Below are 22,604 nucleotides of genomic sequence, written 5' to 3'. Positions count from 1 at the left end.
CTGAAATGTAGTTTATTTTTCATATTCATACACATCTTAGACCTTGGTGATATTTCTGAAAAACACGTCATGATATAAGAGTGTAATATCAGTAGATATCAATAATTATTGGTTAATATTTAATTTAAACATCCAGACCCTTCAGTTTCCACTGGAGCTGTCTCATCCTCTCCGGTTCTTTTTATGCTTAAGAACTTTTGAAGGCATGATGGAGAAACACAAAACTGTTGATGAGCAAATTCATTCATCTGACATTACTGGTAGATTTCTACATTGTAATCCACAGTGCAGATTGTAATAAAGTGAAGTAATTATGGATTAAGTTACATAAATTAATGATCAGGTTCGTGTAAAAACAACAACAAAGAGACACACATGGGAAACAACCATGTAGACACACTGTGACCCAAAAGCAAGTTCGACAGATCATGCAGAAAGACACCAGGCTGGGACAGGAACCCTGGATCTTCTTGCTGCAGGGCATCGGTGGTGCTGGCTGTCCCTGCACTGTGCAGCCCGGTCCACAGGTCCATCAGTTCTACATGGAAGTTAACTGGTGTGAGTCTCTCATTCTTTCCAGACAAATATCTCTCTGTGTATGCAAAATGGTTGTGGAACAGATTGTTTTCCATGGGACTGTCTGTGATTGGTCATTGCCAACACAGGAATAGGCAGATCACCTGACCAATAGAAACACACTGGCACCAATCAGTGTGTGTGGCAAAAAACACACACAGCTGGGGAGTTTTTCTGTGAAGTCGTTTCCAGAATGTTCCAAGCTGCAAAATGTTTGTAGCTCATTATGGTGCTGCTGCCACCTGGTGCAGCGGGGGAACAATTATAATTAGGATTCATTTAGTCAATATTGAAATCACTATTTACAATGACAATTTGTGTGAATTTGAAATAATTGGCATAATGGTTTTGTTGTACTTGGACAAAAGTGGCCTTCAGTTAAAATAACTGACCAAGTATTTACTGAACCTTCAGATATATTATATGAAAACTAAAATAATTGTAATGAAATAAGTCTCTGAATGTTTATTTTATTCATTACTAAATTAAAAGAAAAGGTTGAGCTGATAGGGCTTGTGGTTGGGGAACCCAGTGTGCATTTCTTAGTTAATACGTCAACACATTTATGTTTCTCAGACGAGTGGCTCTGCAGTGGATCCAAGTTGTATTGACTGACATGTTTATTAGAAGTTGAAATGCGGACCAGTTTCAGCTGATACAGACTAGTTCAAGACCAGGTTACTCATATTGTTGCGATGACATTTTGTAAATATAAATATTTTATCTGAGTTAATCTCTGTTCCTTCTCTGGAACAGTTTTGCTCAGAAATCATGAGTCCTGGTGTCTTATTGTGGCACCAAAAGGATCTAGGTATCTGATTAGATCTAGAGCATACAAACAACAACAACAACAAAAAAAAACAAACAAAAAAAAAAACAATTGATAATACTACCAAGAGAAAAATGAAGAAATTATATGCTAACAGAAAAAAGTATTAATTTTATAACACTAAATCGAATGCCTCTATGTTTCACTTTTCTGACATTTTCTTATTTGCAGATGATTTTTTTTGGGAACCGTGTCAGTTTTTTTACATTACTTCTAAGCTTTGAGAAATGTTTTCCTTTGTCTAAATATATGCAATGAAATCACAGCTATGAACAGATTAACACTGACTCATATCTAGTTGAAGTCTATGTATAACTTTGTTGGTGAAATCAGGTCAGTTTCTCACTTGGTAGTAATAAATGTGGTGGGGTGGTGATCCTGTTTGCTGGTGCAGCGCAGAGCGGGAGGATGATGAGATTCAAAGAGCAGCAGGACGCATCGCCATGGAGATCAGGGTGCAGAACCAGCCTCATCAGCTGTGACCTTTACACAAATCAGGATTATACATTTATGAAAACTTATGATGATGTAATTTAATAAGGTGACATTCTGCACTTACAAAAATGTTCACTCCTTGAATGTTTTACCCTTTTTATTGCGTTTACAAATCAATAATGATCAACAAAATGTGGCTGTCTTGACAAATAGATTTTTATCAATATTTCTTGACACCATTCCGGCATGACAGCTCCAGAACACTCCAACAAAGTTTATTGAAAGGTATCAGTCAGAGGATGGAGACAAAGTAATCTCATTTAGTCTATATTTCAACCAAGCAAGACTGTCCAGTCTGACACTTCTCTGTTCTTAGCTCAAAAATCAAAAGAAGTCTGTAAGCAATGTAAAAATGTCTGAAAGAAGAAAAATTCAACTCTGAGACAGCTTATAGACAATCGAATAAAATCATTTTTGTATTTGTGTTGCAGTAATAATATCCATCTGGGGAAATATATAAAAGTTTGTTTCCGTAAGCAAAATGTCGACTCTACAGCAGAAATCATAATTTTCAAGCAGAACTGCATACAGAGAGGCTGACAGAAAGTCCCCAAAGCTGATTAAATGAGTTTCATTTGATGTATAGTAATAATATTACAACAAAACTAATCATCTAAGGTGTGAGAAAAACTCCTGGACGATCAAACATGTCGATCAAACATGTTTCTTGACATGTTTGATATTTTAGTCAGGAAAGTGGAAAAGTTGCATGTTGTAGACTGGATGCTGTCACTCATCTTGTTCTTTTCTTCAATCTCTAATAAACTCTAAAACTGATTCTAAACTTCACTTCTGAATAAGATATCTTCCAAATTCATCCTAGATGTCTATGAACCGTTCAGACACATGAGTGAAGGTACTTCCATCTAAAGAAATCACTGTTAGCCTGGCCATCACCATCCTCGATTCTCATCTCCCCTCAAAACTCTGTCTGGGTTTTCTCCCGTCAGAGAGGATTTCTGGCCTTTCAACATGGGCCAATGAGCAAACAGAAAGATAAGTTGTGAACGATGATGTTCATTTTCTGCTCTGTTTTAGAATTATAGTCTGGCTGTAGTTTTAGTGATGACAGCAATCACAGTTAGAAAACATTTAGTATTTGAACTGCGGACTGAAGAACTTTACACTTTTCTTGTTCTCAGATCAACTAATGTCTATAAGTGTAAGCTAGTTAAGTAATATGTTGTGTGAGTGATAAGTCTGTTCATCGCTCTGATCTAGTGTGGGGTTAAACTAAGCAAAACTGTCTGGTCTAAAACTTTTCTAATATTACATGTTTATCACATCCAAATGGACAGCTGGTACATTTTAAGAGCAGAATGGGAGAGAGTGATGAAAAATTAATATATGTAAAAATTCAGCAGAGCCAAAAATAAATGATTGTGTCATAATGTAATACCAAGAAACCTCCAAATGCAGATCTCACTGAACAGATGTGTCTGTTTTGGAACATTGCTAGTATTCAGTGACACGTTTATATCACTTTTCATATTTTGGCCTCAGTTTACACTAACTGAAACAGATAAAAAAATTTTATCCATATGATATTTGAAGTTGTGTTAATCATATTTAGATCATACTACAAATGAAGACGATGACTTTCATTTCAAAATATAAACCTTGTTAAATACTGATCAGAACCTCCAGAGTTCTTTCATTTTGTGGCGTCCTTCATGCAGATGAAGAAAGTTGTGCGCGTGTCCGCTGTGGGTTCACTGGGCCTCCAGAACCGGCTGGAGCCTCCGGACACGCAGGGAGGATTTTCCAATCTCCTGTCCGGCTCTCAGATGCTCGTTAATCTCCCCGCTCTATTTTTATCTGCCCTCTCCTCCTGCCCCAGGCTCTCCTGCTCTGGCTCGGACCGCACGCGGGCGGGGGAGCCAGCCTCAGCCGGCCCGCAGCTCCAATTAGAGACGTCTTCGCTGGGAATTGGGCTTGCCGTCCATCCCTGCTCCCTCAGGCTCTTTTCTCAGCTACCTTTTCTCAGGTTAACCCCAGACTGAGCTTTTCTTTCTTCCTCTCCTCACTTGTCTTTTCGCCCCCTGAGTAGCTTGTTTCCCAGCCTGCAGCCCTCCCACACCGCCCAGTCCACGACTCCACAGGGAGTTCAGGGGAATGAAAGGCCTTCTGTCACCTCAGGGCTGGCTGTAGTCCCTCGGCTGTTCTTTGAGGAGAAGGTAACTGCTGCCGTTTTTAGGAGGCTGCTGGAGATTCTGACTCTGATCTGGTTGTCACAGCTCCTGCAGGTGAACCAGAGAAAGTTCTGCTTGTACCATAAACACAGTGCAGAGATCTAAGCTCTGCCAGACCAGCAAGTTCAAGGGGAAATGCTTGTTTCTCAAGGACCTGACAATTATGCTTTCTTTTGTTTTTATCAAGCTTTACTAAAAAAATCACACCCTTCAAGGTTTTCACGTTTTATTTGTGCCAAGTGCCACAGTCAAGATCATTAATACATGTTAAATATGTTGGTCAATGTTTCAGTTTTATGGTTCAAAAGCAACTCTAACCAGATGGGGTTTCAGCCTTAATTTAAAGGAGATCAGTGTTCCGGCTGTTTTTCAGTTTTATAGAAATGTATTTTAGATTTGTGGAGCATAACTGAATGCTGCTTCCCTGTGTTTGGTTCTGGTTCTGATGCAGAGCAGGACCAGATTGTTGTTTCTTTATCAGTGGTTTGATCACTGCTGTTTTTAAAGCCTGGGAGAAAACTTGATGAGAGCGATGATTTTATTATTTCAGTTAGATCAGATGCAATGACAGGCAGTACTTTACGGAAAGTTGTGGACAGAATATCCAGACAGCAGAAACTTCAGCTTAATTGATTTAGAATGTCTTCTAAGCTTTTATAGTTAAGTAGTTGAAATTTAGTCGTTTTGTTGCATTTGTGTTTGAGGGATGCATTGACATTGGATTTAATGTGGATATGCAGATAAACGCTCTAATTTTTTTCTCTCTGCAAAGAAGTTGGCAAATTCATTGCAGGTGTTGATAGATTGCAGTTCAGAAGCCACAGTTACTGGACAGTTTGTGATCCTGTCAGCTGTTGCAAATTAATCGTTAATGTTTTTGTTTATAATTTCCACAATCAATGCTTCCCTCGAACATTTTAGCATTGAGGGATAGCTAAAGAGTTTTCCTTCGTAAATTTCAGAATAAATGTGAAGTTGAGTTTTGGGCCATTTACGTCCAACTACATCTCTACGACAGAGGTTTCTTGAAGGTCTAACTACTTACTCATATCTTTACTCAAGACTTGTTACCTTCACTTGACACTTAGGATGGAAATTATCTACCACATTTTCTAGAAGTTTACAGCATAGAGGCGAGGTGGAAGAGCAGATTTGATTAAAGGTTTTTGCTGCATTGTCTGTGAAAGAACATTTTGGTATTAGAGTCTGTTTTATGATCAGACATGGAAACATCAGTTACAGAGACATTGGAAATATTCACACCATTACTGATAACCAGGTCCAGTGTTAGGATGTTGACAGCTTTTTTGCCCCTGTCCTCCTCCTCGTCAGCATGGACACTGAAATTATCAAAGAGCCATAATCGATGCAGGTAACAGAACATGCAGAAAGACTCTGGGCCAGGATTCTAAAAACTAAACAGAAACTAAACTACAATGAAAAACCCAAAACTACTACAACCCTGCAACTTGGATGGTCTAAATACACATGCACACCACACTTTTCAGATTTTCATTTGTACAATATTTGAATTCTTATATTATATAATAATATATATTATAATAATATATACAACAATAATAAGGATTCTATCTATCTATCTATCTATCTATCTATCTATCTATCTATCTATCTATCTATCTATCTATCTATCTATCTATCTATCTATCTATCTATCTATCTATCTATCTATCTATCTATCTATCTATCTATCTATCTATCTATCTATCTATCTATCTATCTATCTATCTATCTATCTATCTATCTATCTATCTATCTATCTATCTATCTATCTATCTATCTATCTATCTATCTATCTATCTATCTATCTATCTATCTATCTATCTATCTATCTATCTATCTATCTATATTTATATTTATATATAAATATATATATGAATATTGTGATTTGTGAGGTTCATTATTGCTCTTCCCAGTGAACAGTGAGTAATGTCTGTGTGAGTGGACAGCAGCTGCAGCACATTTCTTCAGACTGACTGTGTGCGCTGTTCTCACACAAAGCTAAGTTCCTGTGTCCGTCTGAAGTTCCGAGCTACACTTGTATTCCTCTGGATGTTTCAGGCTATTATTTCCCTGCAATCCACCATAAGAATGAAATCCTTTTCCCCAGCTTACAGCCCCCACCCAAACTCCCCATGCTCACACCTTCCTCAACCCCATTAATCCCTGAACCTCCCACTTCTTCCTTTCTCTTCAAAGAGACAAGCACTAGCCGTGACATCAGTCACAGGAAGTGAATCTTTAACGTTGACTAATTTCCATCGATTGCCTCCAGACAGGCTTTGCAGACGAGAGCCATTCCCACACAGAGGCTGGATGCTCTCATTTAAGTCTCCCCGCCTGCAGAAAGCGCTTCACAATGAACGCAGTCAGCGCTTTTATCTTCTTCCCCACTCCTGCTTATTATCAAATAAATGCGCGGCATAGAGAGATACCCATTGACAGGACCGTGCATAATGACTCCTGGCTGTGTGAAATGGATTAATAAATAATGGTTGAGCAAGAGGAAGAAAAGGGCTTCGCCTCGTCCCGGTACTTCTCGACAAGGCAGAGCAGAGCAATCCTGACAACACGCAGCCGGATTGCGCTGAGCCACATCTAATCAGGAGCTGCATGAAAGTTCAAAACAAACAAACAAACAAACAAAAAAAAAATGTCAACGTGTTGTGGGATGAGTTAGAAAGTAGAGAGGGATACTTAAATAAAATATGAAGTAAAAAGCACAATAGATGAAAAGATGATGTGGACCAACCAATATCAGGCAGGTTCTGTGGATGTTTTAAAGATGTTTTAAAATAAAGATAAGTTTACTTAAATTCTACTTTCTATTTTACTGTCTTCTAGGTATTTTAGACTTTTACACTATTGGCAGAAAAATGATGCAATGTTTTCCAGAAGAAAGTCATAGAATTATGAAAATAAAGTTGATGTAATGAAGAAAAAAAAGGTTTGACAGTTATTAATATCAGACGGGACCGGCTCAATAAGTCTGTAGTTCTTGCTTCCAGATGGACATTTGCTCAACCGATCGTTTTAAAGTCCTGCAGCTGATAATAACTTCCTGTTCATGTGTTAAAAGATGAAAGTTTTTTTCTTTATTTGTAAAACCAATACCATCTATAATTTCACTGGATGCTCAGTTTTCTTCATTTTAACACAGTTTGGTGTGGAGTTCTCATAAAATTACAACTATTATTAAAAGCAAACAAAACCAACAACTAATAATCAACTGTAAATGTCTGTGTTTCAGGAAACGCATAAAATCTAAGTCACTCAATAAACTTCAATAAAAACTTTTAGCGCTAGGATGAGGTGCTCCTGGGTTTCTGACCTTATTGAAACTGGTTTCTTTTGCAAAACTGCAGTGGAAACACTTTTTATGCATCACATGAGTCACATGATCAACAATCCGGAAGTTGCCATTTGTGCAAACCACAAAGAAGACAGGAAGTAGCAGCCATGTTTTTCACCTGAACAACGTCATTCTTGTGTGATTTTAATTGTGTCTGTTATTTAATGGAAACGCAGCGACTGCAAAATTGTCATTTTTTGACTTCAGCAGAACATTATTAATGACTTTTGAGCACATTCGTAATGGAAACGCAGCAACTGACAAAAGTGGTGGCGTACTGCAGCCTGTCTGGTGAAGCGGCCTCCGTCTCTGTAGCGACAAATTAAGCAGCAGCTGGATCAAGGTGCCTTCAGTTCTGCATTCGCAATCAGGATCAATAGCCACTAAGAGGAATTGAACCAGGAGCTTCGGAAGGCACGGCTGATTGAATAAGGGCTAATGACTTCTCAGGAGCTCCTTGTAATAAAAGACAGGCTGAAACTTGAACCTCTTTATGTTTTTTCTAGTTTATTAGAATTTTTATATTCATTTGTAAATGTTCTGCTGTGCCCTCCTGTCTCTGCTCCTTTGGGATCCATACAGTCCTGTGTTAGTGTGAATGAGACAACAACGGGTTGGGTGAAAAACATGTTTTGTCACCAGCGCCGTGACAACAGAGAGACCAGGGTGTGTGACAAATAGCTCAGGGTCAATCCGGATGAAGCTTGAAGATGGTCAAAGCCTGTGCTTGTTTTTCTTGACTCCCAATAACTGCCCGACCAATTATGTCCATCAGCGAACACGCCCACCCTCGGACGCCATGATCCGACCAATCCCCGCCCTGTCGTCGTGGTTTCAGGGTGAAACCCAGCTGAGGAGTGCCCAGCATTAACCAGGATTAGCCTTGGATTGTCGGGGATTACTCAGGCTGGAGGGGGATTAAGTATGATTGCCAGTTTGGGGGGTTAGGTGGGAGGGTGGTGTTGATGATGTGTGTGTACGTGTGTGTGAAATACATATGCTGGTATTTGTTTGCATGTGTGATGTCAGTGCTTTGACTGACTTCTTATTATGCAGCATTTTGTTTTACAGGAAGAGCTTCACCGCACGTTCTGATCACAAAACACAAATCACTGCTGCAAGACAAATACATCTGACTGAATATGATCAAATTTAAAAAATAAAGAGCTGCAATACACAACAGGACATTTATGCTCATTTTTAAACAAAGTAATTCAACCACATATTGATTTCTGAACTCTTCCTGAGTTCAAACATTAGTGTTGCTGTTTCTAAATGAATACGAACTTGTTTTCTGTGCATAATTTGAGGTCTGAATGGGTTGCATCTTTTTTGTTATTTTGACCATTTCTCATTTTCTGCAAATAAACACTAAATATTGGCTTGGAGACATGTTGCCAGTAGTTCATAGAAAGGAAGAACAATGTTCATTCTACTTAAACATAAACCTGTAAAAAGTCATGTATCATGTCGTGAAAAATTTGTATCATGTAGAAAATTTAAGCCAGGATTTATTCCACCCCCCTAAAAAATCTACATTTGCAATATCTATATTTCAACCACGTCAAAAAATGTGTAGGTTGAGCACATTTTTTGGCAAATTATTAAGAACTATTGTGGAACATCTAGAGAACCATTTGTGGTTACAAGCTACAGGCTGCTGATAAATGGGATAGCTTGAGAACAGAACCCAGATTCCTGCAGTGAGCCCACAGTATGGTGACCCACATGCAGAACACATGGATGTAACAGGAACCTCTTGTGCTCCTCTTTGGAATTCCCGCTCTGATCTTCAGTGTTTGTGCTTCATAAAAATGAGGCAGGTGTCTACTTAGAAAGTTATCTGTGGTAAATACATCATCAGCCTTACTCATCTGTCGCCCTCCACAAACACATGCAGGAATGGTGAAGAACTCTTCTGTCCACTGATGTCTCTCTCCACTCACACACAAACCTCCACTGAGAGAATTACTTTCAAGAAGAAAAGGGGTGTATTGCTTACATCATTCTTGTTGCTATGCGACACAAGCTAGATAATTTGCAATAGATATAATTAACGTTAGCTGGCTTACCCAAAATAAAAAGGGACAAGGGGCTGAAAATAATGATAATCTAGAAAATTAGATTGCTTGTCTGAAAATGGAGGATGTGGGCATTCAGCTGCCTGCTGAAGGAGTCTGACCTCATCCAAGACCTGCAGGACAGAGGGCCCTGAGGACCTCTGCTGTAGATGGCCCACTGTCATCAGTTAGACACATTTGTTCATTCTCAACCATTTTTTTCTGAAATAATTATTATAATTCCCACATCAAATATAACAGAGAACAAATACACATCATTTCAATTGCTTCCACAGACCAGCAGGTGATCAAAGAGAAAGAAATTTAAGTTTGGTTCCCTTGTGGCTAGAAGCCAAGGTAAATGTACACAAACAATAATTCATCTAACTTCATAAACCAACTGATTTGCTTAATACTTCCTTGACAACATCTAATTGATTGATTGACTGATTGATTGATTGGAGTGTCATGCACCATAATATAAAGCCAAGCCTCCATAAGCTTGCAAGACACTCTACATCCGATGAACGCAGTTTGTACAACTGCTTGATGGGACTGTATGTGTGAAGTGGGAAGCTGTGAGCATCTAGTGGATCTCCATAGAAACAGGTGACAGTCTGATTCACTACCTCATTATTATTATGAAAGTGGCCAGTGAACTTCTTTAGCACAACAACACCCACTGAGCTGATGCATCATGTGATCCTGAACACGGAGAAACCAAGTGTCTTTGATGGACGAGGCAGAAAATGTAACTTTTCTCAGACGAATGTCAGATAAAGGACTGTTGATGTAGTTTTATTTCAATAAACATTGGATTCATAATGATCAAGACGTTAGATCTGTCCAGGTTCCAGGTCGGTTACCAGGATGACCTCCATTTTCTGACCTTAACTAGTACTCATAACAAAGCATTCCAGATTCATGCACTTTCACACAATGACATGACAAAGAGCCTTTTGCTGTAGTCACATATATTCATGAATTGTGGAAATAGAAAACTATGACAGTTCTGTAATTTCATGTTATTTCATTTGTATCATTTTGAAAAGTCTTTGTGTCACACTCTGTTTTCATTTACCTTAGTTCTTATACTTGGGGAACTAACCTCTAATATAACATGACAGATTAGATACGGTATCTAACCTCCTGGTGGCAGATAATGGATGCACGGCCACCAGTCCCGTTCAATTCGCTTTAATCAAACTCTACTTGATTTGCCCAGAGCAGGGGTGTCAAAGTCCAGTCCACTAGGGCCACTGTCCTGCAGTTTTTAGATGTGCCACAGGCACAAAACGCTTGGAATGAAATGGCTTAATCGCCTCCTTATTGTTCATTAGCAGAGGCCTGCTAATGACCTAATTATTCCATTCAGGTGTGATGCAGCAGAGGCACATCTAAAGGTTGCAGGACAGTGGCCCTCCAGGACTGGACTTTGACACCCGTGTCCTAAAACCTCTGGCTCATTTGGGTAGGTGGAAATTTGTAATTGAATTCTAATGTGAACCAAAAAGTGAACTCTGGTGCAGTTTGAAGTTATATATGAATGCCAAGCGACCTGAAGACCACTCCAACAGCAGAAAGTGGACCACGGCGGAGGGCATTCTGGGTAAACAACCTGAGTCAAATGGTGGCAAGAGAAATGACAAAAGAGAAATCCTCCAACCACTCAAATCTGACACCACTCCAGTTTTGTTTTCTGATTGATTCATCCCGTGTTGTGTCAGGGTTAGCATTAAAGTTTAGCTATTAAGCACTTTCCATTCAATAATGTCAGCTTAAAACTGGATAAAAGAAGAGGAAAAAAGCGATTTAAAAAATTGGCAAAAACTTTTCATATCTAACAAAAATAAACATGACAAGTCAAGCTGTGACACAAATCCGATAATTAACATTTAGAGTATTTAATAAACTGACATCTGGAAGTTTTATTACAAACATGAAACTTTATTAGTTACTGAGGAAGCATACATAGCATAAATTAGTTTATGCTAATAAACTAACCTTGTTTATGCAACCTGTTTTTATCAACGCCATTCTGAAAGGTTTAACTTAGTTTGACATATTCAGCTTCATCGTTATGATTGGTTTCATTTGACGTGTTAAACTGATTCATCTCGATCAGTTTCCCGATGAATATCGATGTTTTATAAATGTATCCAGTTTACTGAATTTTTTTTTTTTGTTGCTCTCTGGTTCTGACAATTGGAAGAGAACCAAAGCTTTTGATTAATCTGAATGATTAAAAAAAACCTCATTTTAAATATGAATAAAGAAGAGAATAAGCTGCCATGTGTACAGTGTGCTGTTCAAGATAGTAGGAGGAGACAGAGGAGCAGTCTGCTGTAGTGGTTTCTCCTTACACGCACACTCACACACACACACACACCCACACACACACACACACACACACAGCAGCTAATCACAGCTTGGTACAGGTAGTGAGGCGTTGGGACTGCTGGTGATTGAGCCTCCCTGGTGGATTGGAAGCAAGAATCTGACAGACTCAGATAAAAGGCTGTTTGGAGTTGCCTGCAGCATCAAACAGCATCAGCTGCCTCCTCCTCCCCCTGTTTATTCCCTTCCCAACATCACCTCCCCTCTTCCTCACTCTTCTCCCTGCTTTGGTTTACTCTGTTGCCATGACTACACCCACAACCAGAGCCGTCGCCTGTCAGGGCTCCACTCTCAGATCACCTTACGCAGGTCGCCTTCACCGGCGGCCTCTTTCGCACTACGACACAGTTCAGTTCAGCCGCGATGGAGTCTGAGTGTGTTTTGGAACGTAGCATGTGCAGTTTTGTGCACACAATATTTTAAAGAATTTGGTGTGTGCATGTGTGTGTGTGAGGGGGTTGAGGAGGAGTTTGGGGATGGGGGGACATAAATGCAAATCTCAAAATCCAATTTCCACATCGGTGAAGAGAGTCTAGTCAGAGCTGTGTGATTTGAGTGGAGGATGGGATGAAATTACCTGTTGGAAGTCACGCTACGGGGATGGCTGCTTTTCTACATGAATGAAAATTGTAGCAGGCAGGACAGCAGTGATATGAAACCCACTTAGAGCTGGATTCTTTCTGTAAACTCTCACCGACAGACCAATTACCTGCTGTTCTCTATGCTGTGCTTTGTATAAGATTCAAGGAAAACAAAGTGAAATTCTCTCTTTAAGCTGCCTGTCCACATTGCAGTCTTGTGGTTTGATGGTTTTCTTGTTGCCAGTGCTTTGAACTGTCCCAGTAGGAAGCCACTTAGCCTTCTTCTTCTAACTAACTGCTCTAACATTTCACCAGGTTGGGCAAGCTTTCTCTCCTGATCGCTTGGTCAGGTTTTGAATTACTTTCCCGTTGAAGTGTCCCATCGACGAGCAGAGTCCACTGGATTTTTTATTCAAATCCCCTGGTGTTTCAAAGAGTTTGTCATTTCTAACATTCTAACAAGGTACTCGGGACTGTTAGAAGGTCTTTCTCCCATTAAACACAGATTTGCATCTCCTGCTGTTTGTTTTTTATATTTGCTCTGTGTTCGAGGCTGTAAGGAGGTTTCTGAGAGCACGGATCTGGCGAGAGAGGGAGAGAATGAGCAATGTTGTGATCAAAAGAGGCTGGAACACCGAGAGGGAGATGAATGGGCCTGAGAGGAGGAAAATTGGACAGGAGGCAGAGAGTGAATGAAGATAGAGAATAGCTCAAGATATCTGCAGACAGAGATTGTGAGTTATGTGCAGGTAATAAACAAGGCAGAATAGATAGATATCTCCAGAGAGGAAAAAGAAAAAGGTGTGTGATTGCACATTCAGGCTGGGCTTAAAAAGTTTGTTCTTGCCAAAACATCCCAAAGGAGAAAGGAAAAGCAAAAAGAGTTGGGAAAGCAAAGAGTGGAAAGGCAATGGAGGTGTAGGGGGGGTACTGGAAAAAGTGTGAATAATGACACAAGAGGGAAAAATCAGGATGAACAAGCAGCATTTAAACTAACTTGGCCAACACAGATGATGTGTAAGCCTAGTAAGCTCTCCTTTAGGCGAGCTTAGATCTCATCAACTCGCTCCAGGTTGGCATTGCCTTCAAATGCCGCTGCAGAGCAAGGGATTAGCTTTACAGCCGTCATTCAGACTCTTAAACACGGTTCTAAAGAGGCCTATTCTTCAGCCTCCCAACACGCTCCATGCTCACCCACAGCTGCCCCCTCCATCCCGCCTCACAGAGAGACTTCATCATCAAATGCCGTCCACTGTAGTTGCCTGAGGTCATAGAAATTGTGCTGTGATTTTAAAAAGGAGGTTAAATGAGCATGTCACTTACCCTGTTTGCTTCCTATCTTTCTTCTTCTAACCCTCTGTGTTTCAGTTTCTTCCTTTCATTCTCGTCCGCAACCTCTTGTGCCAAATCACACCCCCTCTCTTCATCCCTCCCTCCTCAGCTCTGGCTGGATCTGAGGCTTTCATATTTGGAAGCCTCACAATCGATATGGGCCGTCTGTGATTGGGTTGCCTCATGTGATTTATTTCTGTAACCTTGGTGATAGTTTGATGTGGAGGTTGCACCCATGTCCATATTATGACTCAGTGAGCGTGTGTAGAGAGGAGAGGTTGGTCAAGGGAGGTATCGATTGGTCCTTCACACTCGCTGCCCTCTCTGCTCTCCCCACTATCTCCTAGTTTTTCTTTATCCATCTTTTGTCTCACTTGCCATGAAGGCGTGATAGCTTAGCCATAATTGAAATGACTGTGCTCTCAAAAACTGATTATTTAGCTATAAATGTTTCCTTAGGCAATCCTATTTATCTCACCTTCTGTCCCTTTTTTCCTTGGTCTCACTATCTTTCCATTTTTGTCTGTCGTTGCAGAATTCAATCAGACACAACCTATCACTGCACAGTCGTTTCATCCGAGTGCAAAATGAAGGGACGGGAAAAAGTTCGTGGTGGATGCTAAACCCAGAAGGAGGGAAGATGGGTAAGGGACCCAGACGACGGGCATCATCCATAGACAATGGGACACGCTACTTGAAGACAAAAGGTCGCACGAGTCGAAAAAGAGCAGGGGCTATTGGCCTGGGACGGGGACAAGTTCAGGGAGCTGGTCCGACAATGCAGCGCTCCCCAGAGCATGGCAGTCCAGCGGGGAAAGGAGGCGTCATGATCAGTGGTGAAGAGTATGACACTTGGACAGACCTGCATTCGCGCACCTCATCTTCTGCCTCCACGCTGAGTGGCTGCCTCTCCCCAATCCTTGCAGAAGAGGAAGCTGATGAGCCTGAAGAGGGTGGACTATCTTGCTCAGCTTCCCCTCGAATATATCCTAGTCCAACAAGCACCCGCTCACCGGCGTTGGGCACTGGAAGCCACTGCCCCAACGTGGAACTGCCTCAGCTGACTGACCTGACTGGAGCTATTAGTCTAGATGAGAGGAGCTACTCCCAGCAACAGCAAATCAAGTGCAATGGTTATCCCTTCGTGCCTGGGCCAAAACCTGAAGGATCCTATTGTGGACCAATTTACGGGCAGTCTTCCATGTGTATGTTGCGGCACCACACTCCAATGGAGACCATTCAGGAGAACAAGCCAGTTAACTTTCAGCACCCAATAAGGGGCTATTCAGAGAACAATGCTTTGCAAAGTCTTCTTACGGGAGGTCCTTACTGCAACAAAGATGCTGTGCTGGGTCAGGGACGTGAAACGCATGCACTGTTGACACAGGGAACTAGTGTTCACAGCCAGCACAACCGCAATCAGAATCCCAGTCACAATCAAAACCATAGCAACAGTCAAGAGCATGCTCGCAATCCCAGTCTACGTAACGGCCACGGCTCAGTCCATGACCAGAACACAGCTCACCATCAAAACCACAATCAGGGTCATAAACACCAAGCCAGCCTTGACTACAGCCACAGTCACAAACCCCACATTGCCCATGAGTATGGTCAGAGTCATGAGCACGGTCACAGAAGCAAAGTGAATTCCAACCACGACCACAACCCTCATTCTAGTCAAAGTCACCTGCACAACCACACACCCCCAAACCCTCATAACCCTATGCATAGTGGGCCTCACCATCAGGCTCTGTCTCCTCGGGTGAGCACTGACGTCCTGCAGCCCTACAGTCTTAAGAACTCTAACCACTATGGGCCACGCCCCCACCTCCCTACATCTCCTTCTCTGCCCCCAAACCCTGCAGGCATCCTGGATGTTCCTCAGGACCCCTGTTCTCTTGCTTCTGCCCCACACCCCCGACACCAGTCCTACCCCAGAGCTCACCATCAGGCCATGGCTGAATCCTGGCAAGCCTATTATCACAACAATCACAATCAACAACCAGGAAATTCGGCATATCAGGGACAACTGCACAGCTCGCACAACAGAATGGCTGCCCAATTGGAAATGGAAAATGCTCCCAACAGCCTAGACTGTGATGTGGACCCAATCCTGCTTAGTGACTTTATGGACACAGATAATGTGGACTTCAACTTTGATGGTTCTCTTTCTCAAGGGGTAGGCATGGGAATGGGCATGACTTTGGGGGCTTTTTCTTGTCCTCCACCAGCTCATAGCCACCAGAGTTGGGTGCCTGGGTGAACTCGGATCTGAGGGGTTTGAATAGACCATAAAAGTCACCCGCTGGGCAGGGCTCTGGGTTTGCTGTACCCTTGGACTGATTAGCTGTGATTCTGTTTTTTTTTTTTCAGGCATATTGTCATTTTATTTCCTGGGGACTCTCACACTTTTTTTCTCTCTCTTTCTCTGTGTTTATGAAGCTTTCTGTCTCCATGTTGAACTTGCTTCCAATGAGCCCAGAGGTAAAATCTGACCCTTTCCCAGTTTATGCCCTGCAGTTTTTTTCCTCTCTCTCCTCCTAATCATCCTGTTTGTCCTTGGCTCTTAAGCACTTTACAGCCATCTTTTCATACAGATGCAGTAACTCAAACACCAGACAAAGTCATGTTGTATGTTCACTTTTAATGTATGCAATCCACTTAGTATTATCTCCACCTACAAAGAATTTGTTATTCCTGACATAAGAACATGATCAAACAGCTGCATAGATTTCCTCAGTGCCCAGGTGCTCATAGATTGGAAAGTAAAGGGCAGGGGGTGGAAGTTTGTGGCTGCCAGGTTTAGGAATAAGGCTGATATTTTTTTAAAGACTGAGGCATTAGGGAAGGGATGTGAAACAGAGAGAAAGGGGGATTTGTCAGCTCCCTGGTGAACAGTGGTGGTTCCTGCTCTGTTCCGGAGTGGAGGACAATCATCCATCACACAACCATCAGCGCCACTCCATTGAAATGCAACATCCTTTCTTTAATCTCCAAAGTAATGCCAGATTGATGCATCATGATTGCTAATCTAATGTGGTCCTCTGTTTTTTCAACCTCCTCCCCTCCCTCTTCAGCTCCGGACACACGGGCTTAATGTGTTTTGGTGAAAGCGATGATAAAAGTCACTCAACACTAAATGGGGATAGGGATTGGAAAAGGAGGGTGGTGTTGTAAGAGGTGGGGGTGGGGAGGTTATGGAGAGGAGATGGTATGAGAAGAGAAATGCAAATATTCCCTCTGTGCCCCTTTCTCTCCATTTTGCAGATTTATGTAGCTTTCGTACAATGAAATAAGCAATGATCAGAGCCTGCTGTACATCCTGAGGAGCTACATGATTGGCCGGAGCTGGGTTTCCTCAGCTTGGTTCATTCACTGGCCCACTCCAGAACAAGTGACCATGAGTCAACCGGGATGCTGGTGAAGCTGCCCTCGACTCAGTCAGTAACAGCCAGGTTAAAGCCCTCTATGTGTTTTTACTCCAGAGAATTTCTCGCTGATGAGCAGCATCAGCCGATTACTATTTTGTGCTATCTGCTGTACCCAGACTCCCTCGTATCGCGCCACCCCATCCCGAGGTTACTCGGAGGGTAAACAAGAGTAATTAACCGCCAAACAAGATGGATGATTTATGCAAGTGCATGTAGTCGCTCATTGGCACAAAGTCATAATTCTTCCCCTGCCAAGCACAAGAAAGGTGATTTTTTTTTTAAGAAGCTGTGCTGAGCCACCAGGTGAAGTGTCTGTTTCCAATGTCCTTCACGTCTTTCGGCCATCTTTCGTACGATCATCCCAACCTCACCCAGGCCACGTCTTTATGTCGCTGTTGTCTTTTCTCGTGCTCGTTCAATGATTGTGCAGTTGTCTGTCTGATATAGTGTGGATTGGAGCGCTCTCCAGCATTTCATTTATGTTGTTTGCATTTTGAGGAGGGGGCGAGGCGGTAGGGCGGCTTTTGGGCTTCCGACCTTCTGAGGACAGAGAGAACAACACCATGGGAGAAGGGGACTGTAGATAGACAGTGAGACATAGAACAGGGATGAAAAAGTGAACAGCGTTAGACCAGAGCTGTTTAGCTTTAAGAGGTTTTCTATCTATAAAACTGCCTGTTACAATCAGGCCAAATGTCAAGTGCTGCTCAGCTGGCTCCAGTGAGTTTCGACCAGGCAGCCACTTCTCCCTCCTGATCAAGGACAATGACTGGTGTTTCCATACACTTTTCTTTTCTTTTCTTCTACTTTTTTTTGTGTGTGTTAAAATGGCCCATTGTTGTAACCCAGCTGTATTTGTTCTCCTGCCCGTGTGCACCTGTGTGTCAAGCTTCTCATGAGCATGAATGTGTGTATGTGAGTGTGTGTAGAAGTGATGTACAAGAACTGATTAAGGGGGAAATTGTTGAGAAGTTCCCTGCCCTGGTGTTTTCCATGCTTGGCTGAATGCAACATACATTATATATACAGTTTATATTTATTGTTTGTGAAGCTGGGTCTAAAGAAAGACCTCTCACTGCTTTGTCTTCTTGTTGACAGACACAGAATGCATTTCAGTTTGACTGCATTTCATCCTGTACATAATCTATATTTACAAAATTGTATTCTATTTTTTTTTGTTTGTTTTTGCAAATATGTTTTTTTTTTCTAAAATTGTGTATCTGCTCATCTGGTGACCGTCAAATAAAACAAAAATGAATACAGATTCCTCTCGTGTCTCAGTTATTCACCCAGACACCGTTCACGGGTCAGGTTGGATTCCTTCTAGTGAGGTTAGGTAACGTTATCGTTAGTAACGGTTTCTTTACCCGGAGATGAAGTCATGTCTCAGTGAGTTAGCAGAAAAGTCTGTAAATAGCTAACAGTCAGCTGGGCAAAATCTGTGTTTTAGGGAATGAAAACAAATCAACTTAACCTGAACTTTATCGTATCTACTCAGGATCATGGTATCGCTTTCTGTAAATATATAACTGAAGTGGACTGACTTGCACTAAATAAAATAACTAGGAAATATTTTTTACAATCCACTTTTCCATTTGAGTTTCATGTATGTTTTGAAAAAGAGTGCGGATTCCTGTGACATTCGATGCAATATTGAAATAATTTCAGGACTTTACATGTTTATTCTCTGATTTGGAAAACTGTGAATCTGAAAAAACACAGGTTTTGTAAAATTAGAACTGTATTTGGATAGATTCTTACCATGGTGAGTTAAATTAGAATTCAACCCACCAAACTTTCATAAAGGAAAGAAAGGGCATCTAGCAGCTGCCTTATATCTGAACTTTACACCCCATTAAGCTAAACCTGATGTGTATCTGCTATTTAAAGTCAACAAATTTGCTTTTGAAGATTAAATCAACACAATTCACAGTGGTGACTTATTCCTTGTAGTGTAGATGGTGATTCTTTGGTTCATCATGAAGAAACGTAACCATCTGCTGTTCAGTGGACGCTGCGGTCTGGCGCTTTTCAAGTCCTTTAGTAACCATGGAAACACCTGAGTGTCTGTACCCACTTGCTATCATTATTTATTTATTTATGCATCTACAATATTATTGCATCTACAATAAGAAAACTTTGGCTCATTGTTTTTACTTGCATGTCCTGTTCTATAAATCAGGAGTTTGGGCACCATGTGTTCTCACTGCTCCATCAATCTAGGAGGCCTTAATGCTTCTAAATGATGTTGAGTTTATCATTTTATAGTGAAAAACAACGTTCAAAAATAGGATATTCTGTAGAGTAAAATTCACTGTGAAACCAGTGAAAGGATCAGAAAAAAATGCCTCTGCAGCTCACAATCAGAAATGTAAAAAAATGACAGTACAAGTAGAAAAATGTGGCTTTCTTTCAAAGGCTGGTGAAACCAAAACTTTTCTCTCTGAAAACAAGACAGCAGTTGAACAATTTTTTACCTGAATCCACAAATTCTGAAACAATGTCCATAGTTGATAGTGAAGCATGACGATCACTTGGAGTTGCTGTGCGGTCACAGGATCTGAGGACCTTGCAGCCGTTTAGTTGATCACGTAACACCTGCTGCTTACCAAGGTAAACAGCAGTCAAAAATGAGGCCATCTTTCAACAACCCAACGATCCCAAACACAGCAACAAATCTACAGAAAGAACTTTACAAGAGAAAAGAAAAACTGGTTTGGAAAATTCCAGTCTGAGCTCAGACTGGTTGAAAAGCTGAACTGGAGTGACAAAAGTATGATGCAGAATATACACTATATATGATAAGACAAAGTAAAATATCTGCACATCTCAATAAAATGAACATACATCATACCTGTAATCGAAATGATATCGCTGCTAAATTTTTAAATCACAGTGGGGGACTCTGTTGGCTTTGCTATTACTAAGTAAAATATGACAAAGAGAAATCAGTTGTGTATTTCTGTCCACTGGTGAACAAATAATAAGATAATTTTAGTATATTCTGATATATAAAACCCAATGACTTTATGTCCGTCCAAAACTAATATAAAATGTTATCCAAAATTTGAACTAAACATGTTCAATAAAATATTCAAAATTATGTTGGAAAATGTAGCAGTTGAACCCAAAATGTCAGCAGAGTTGGAGAAAGAAAAATTAGAAAGTTCAATAAAAATAAATAAACTTACAAGCAAGGCAACAGGGACAGAAATGAATAGAAGTGACGGGAATGAAAAGAAGAATCTGGAGGCAACTGGAGCAGATTACCCACGACGTTTGGGCCAAAAATACCTGTGGACAGGAGCAGAAATGTCATCAACAGTTACAGAAATTATTTTTATTGCAGCGTTTGTCTTAAAAGGTTGAGCAACAAAATATTAAGTCAAGTCTGGTGGAACCAGGCCTGTTTGATCAGTTTCTTTTTAAAATGATTCTGTTGAACCAGAAATCAAAAGAAATACTTCCTTTTTATTTATTTATTCATCATTATTTTTGTCAGTTTCGAGTTATTTCTGTCACAGTTCTGCTGCTTTTGGTCATAACAGATGGATACCAACAACTGCCTCCCTATATGTCAGTAAAAGTGATAGAAAATACACTTAAAACAAAAAAATATAATAATGCAAATCACAAAAGTGGCATGAAAAAGACAAAGAAAAACAGGCAACTTTATTAATGCTGAATTGCTGTAGCTGGCTATGTAGACTCATATAAAACTTTTATTTGGTATATACTCACTTTTTTTTTGCATGTTCATGTGTGTGTGTGTGTGTGTGTGTATGCTGATGTTTGGTGTGTGTTTCCAGTCCATCGCCTGTGTTATAAGCCTCGTTAGCAACCCGATACTGCGCCACAGCTGTGCCTGTCCCAGTGGAGGCCTCCTCACTGGGGGAATGACTGCATCTGCATCTGTACCGCCATATTGTACACACACACACACGCGCGCACAGCCACCCACACCCACAGTAGGTCTGTTTCTGTCTTCACGTGAACTTTGCATTGACTTCTATTCAGTTTTCATTCATTTCTGTAGCCTAACTCTGACCTTTACCCCAAACCTGATCTGAACTCAGTTCACACTGAGTTCTAAATCTAATCCATGACTTTGGTCTTCTTCTGTGGCCCCATAAGAAGCAGTTGGTCCGTGCATAAAAAACAGGGCAACACTCAAACACACGATTGTGTCCTTTTGTGCCCCACCACTGTTCCTGTGAGTGAACCCACAGAGACAGTAAAGAAAAATCCTCCATAGTTAGCCCACTAGAGGATGGCAGCACATGGCACCCCCCACCCTCCACACACACTAAGAGGCAGAAACAGCTCTCCATCATCTCCAGCGTATGCCATTCTTTAAAATATGCTAGTTAGTCAATCTGCAAGGGAGAGGTAAGTTAGTGTGAGACAGAATGCATAATGAGGACGGCTGCTGCTGTACTTCATGCAAATGGGAAACCTGACATGTCAGAGGCTTGATGGATTTGTTCTGACAGACACAGTGACAGGCGGGTGACAGCAACTTAAAAACCTGCACACCCTCGCACCCCCCTCAGCCTCTCTCCCTCTTTGTATATATTTTCAACCAGGGTATATTGATGCACTTTTCCTCCCTAATCTCTCATGTTACTGCGCTACTTCAGAGACGGACTTATATTTCACAGGACGTGGAGGTTTGTGATGCCGGCTGATATGTGAGCTTTGTACCGTGTGTGATAAACTGGAGAAATTACTGGGAGAACCCAATAAATAAATAAATAAATAAAAAATGAATAAATATCAACACTCCACCAATCCACCATAGCTTTAATATTGGTTAGTATATTACAAAATAATCAATAGAATTCTAACAATTAAAGTCGGTCATGTGTCATGTGACAGCCTGAAACTTTTTCTGGATATTATTAGAGTTTTTTTTTATTATTTCAGATTGACACAAAGTACTGCGTACTTGTGAGGAAAAATTATAAGTTTAAGCCCACAACAATTAAAACGTCTAAAATTTTTAATTTTCATTTTAATTTTCTTTTTTATCTTCCTACACTATCTGTCTGTTTTATTTTCTGTCTCAAACAAACTCGTGTCATTGTCTGGTAAAGGCTTTCAGTAGCTGTAGATGGTTTTCAATTTTATTTCAAAATAAAGATGTGACTTTGCAGTACAAAACTTTCCAACAACAAGCAGGTGTGGAGGAATGGATGCAAAGAAATGTTCAAATAGTAGTCAGGATTTTAAATTAAGTCTCTTTTCTCTGACATCCCTAAATAATATCCAGTACAACTAAAAGAGTTCAGAATCTTATGTTGCTTCATGAATTTTATGTTGCTTCAAGACAGCAGAT

The 22,604-nt window shown here is 40.8% G+C and overlaps 1 protein-coding gene across 1 annotated transcript in view; it reads left to right on the top strand.

Annotated features, from left to right (window-relative positions):
- Positions 1–18,509, top strand: part of foxo6b (forkhead box O6 b) — a 42,692-nt gene extending 24,183 nt beyond the window's left edge. The window contains exon 2 of the mRNA XM_055056011.1: positions 14,371–18,509. Coding sequence (XP_054911986.1) covers positions 14,371–16,098 — 1,728 coding nt within the window. The 3' untranslated portion in view covers positions 16,099–18,509. The remainder of the gene's footprint in view (positions 1–14,370) is intronic.
- Positions 18,510–22,604: the final 4,095 nt, after the last annotated feature.

Source organism: Poeciliopsis prolifica, unplaced genomic scaffold (genome assembly GCF_027474105.1).
Source record: "Poeciliopsis prolifica strain line A6 unplaced genomic scaffold, Auburn_PproV2 SCAFFOLD043, whole genome shotgun sequence".
NCBI lineage: Eukaryota > Metazoa > Chordata > Actinopteri > Cyprinodontiformes > Poeciliidae > Poeciliopsis > Poeciliopsis prolifica.
The sequence above is the reverse complement of the archived record's forward strand: the minus strand, read 5'-3'. Positions and strand labels throughout refer to the sequence as shown.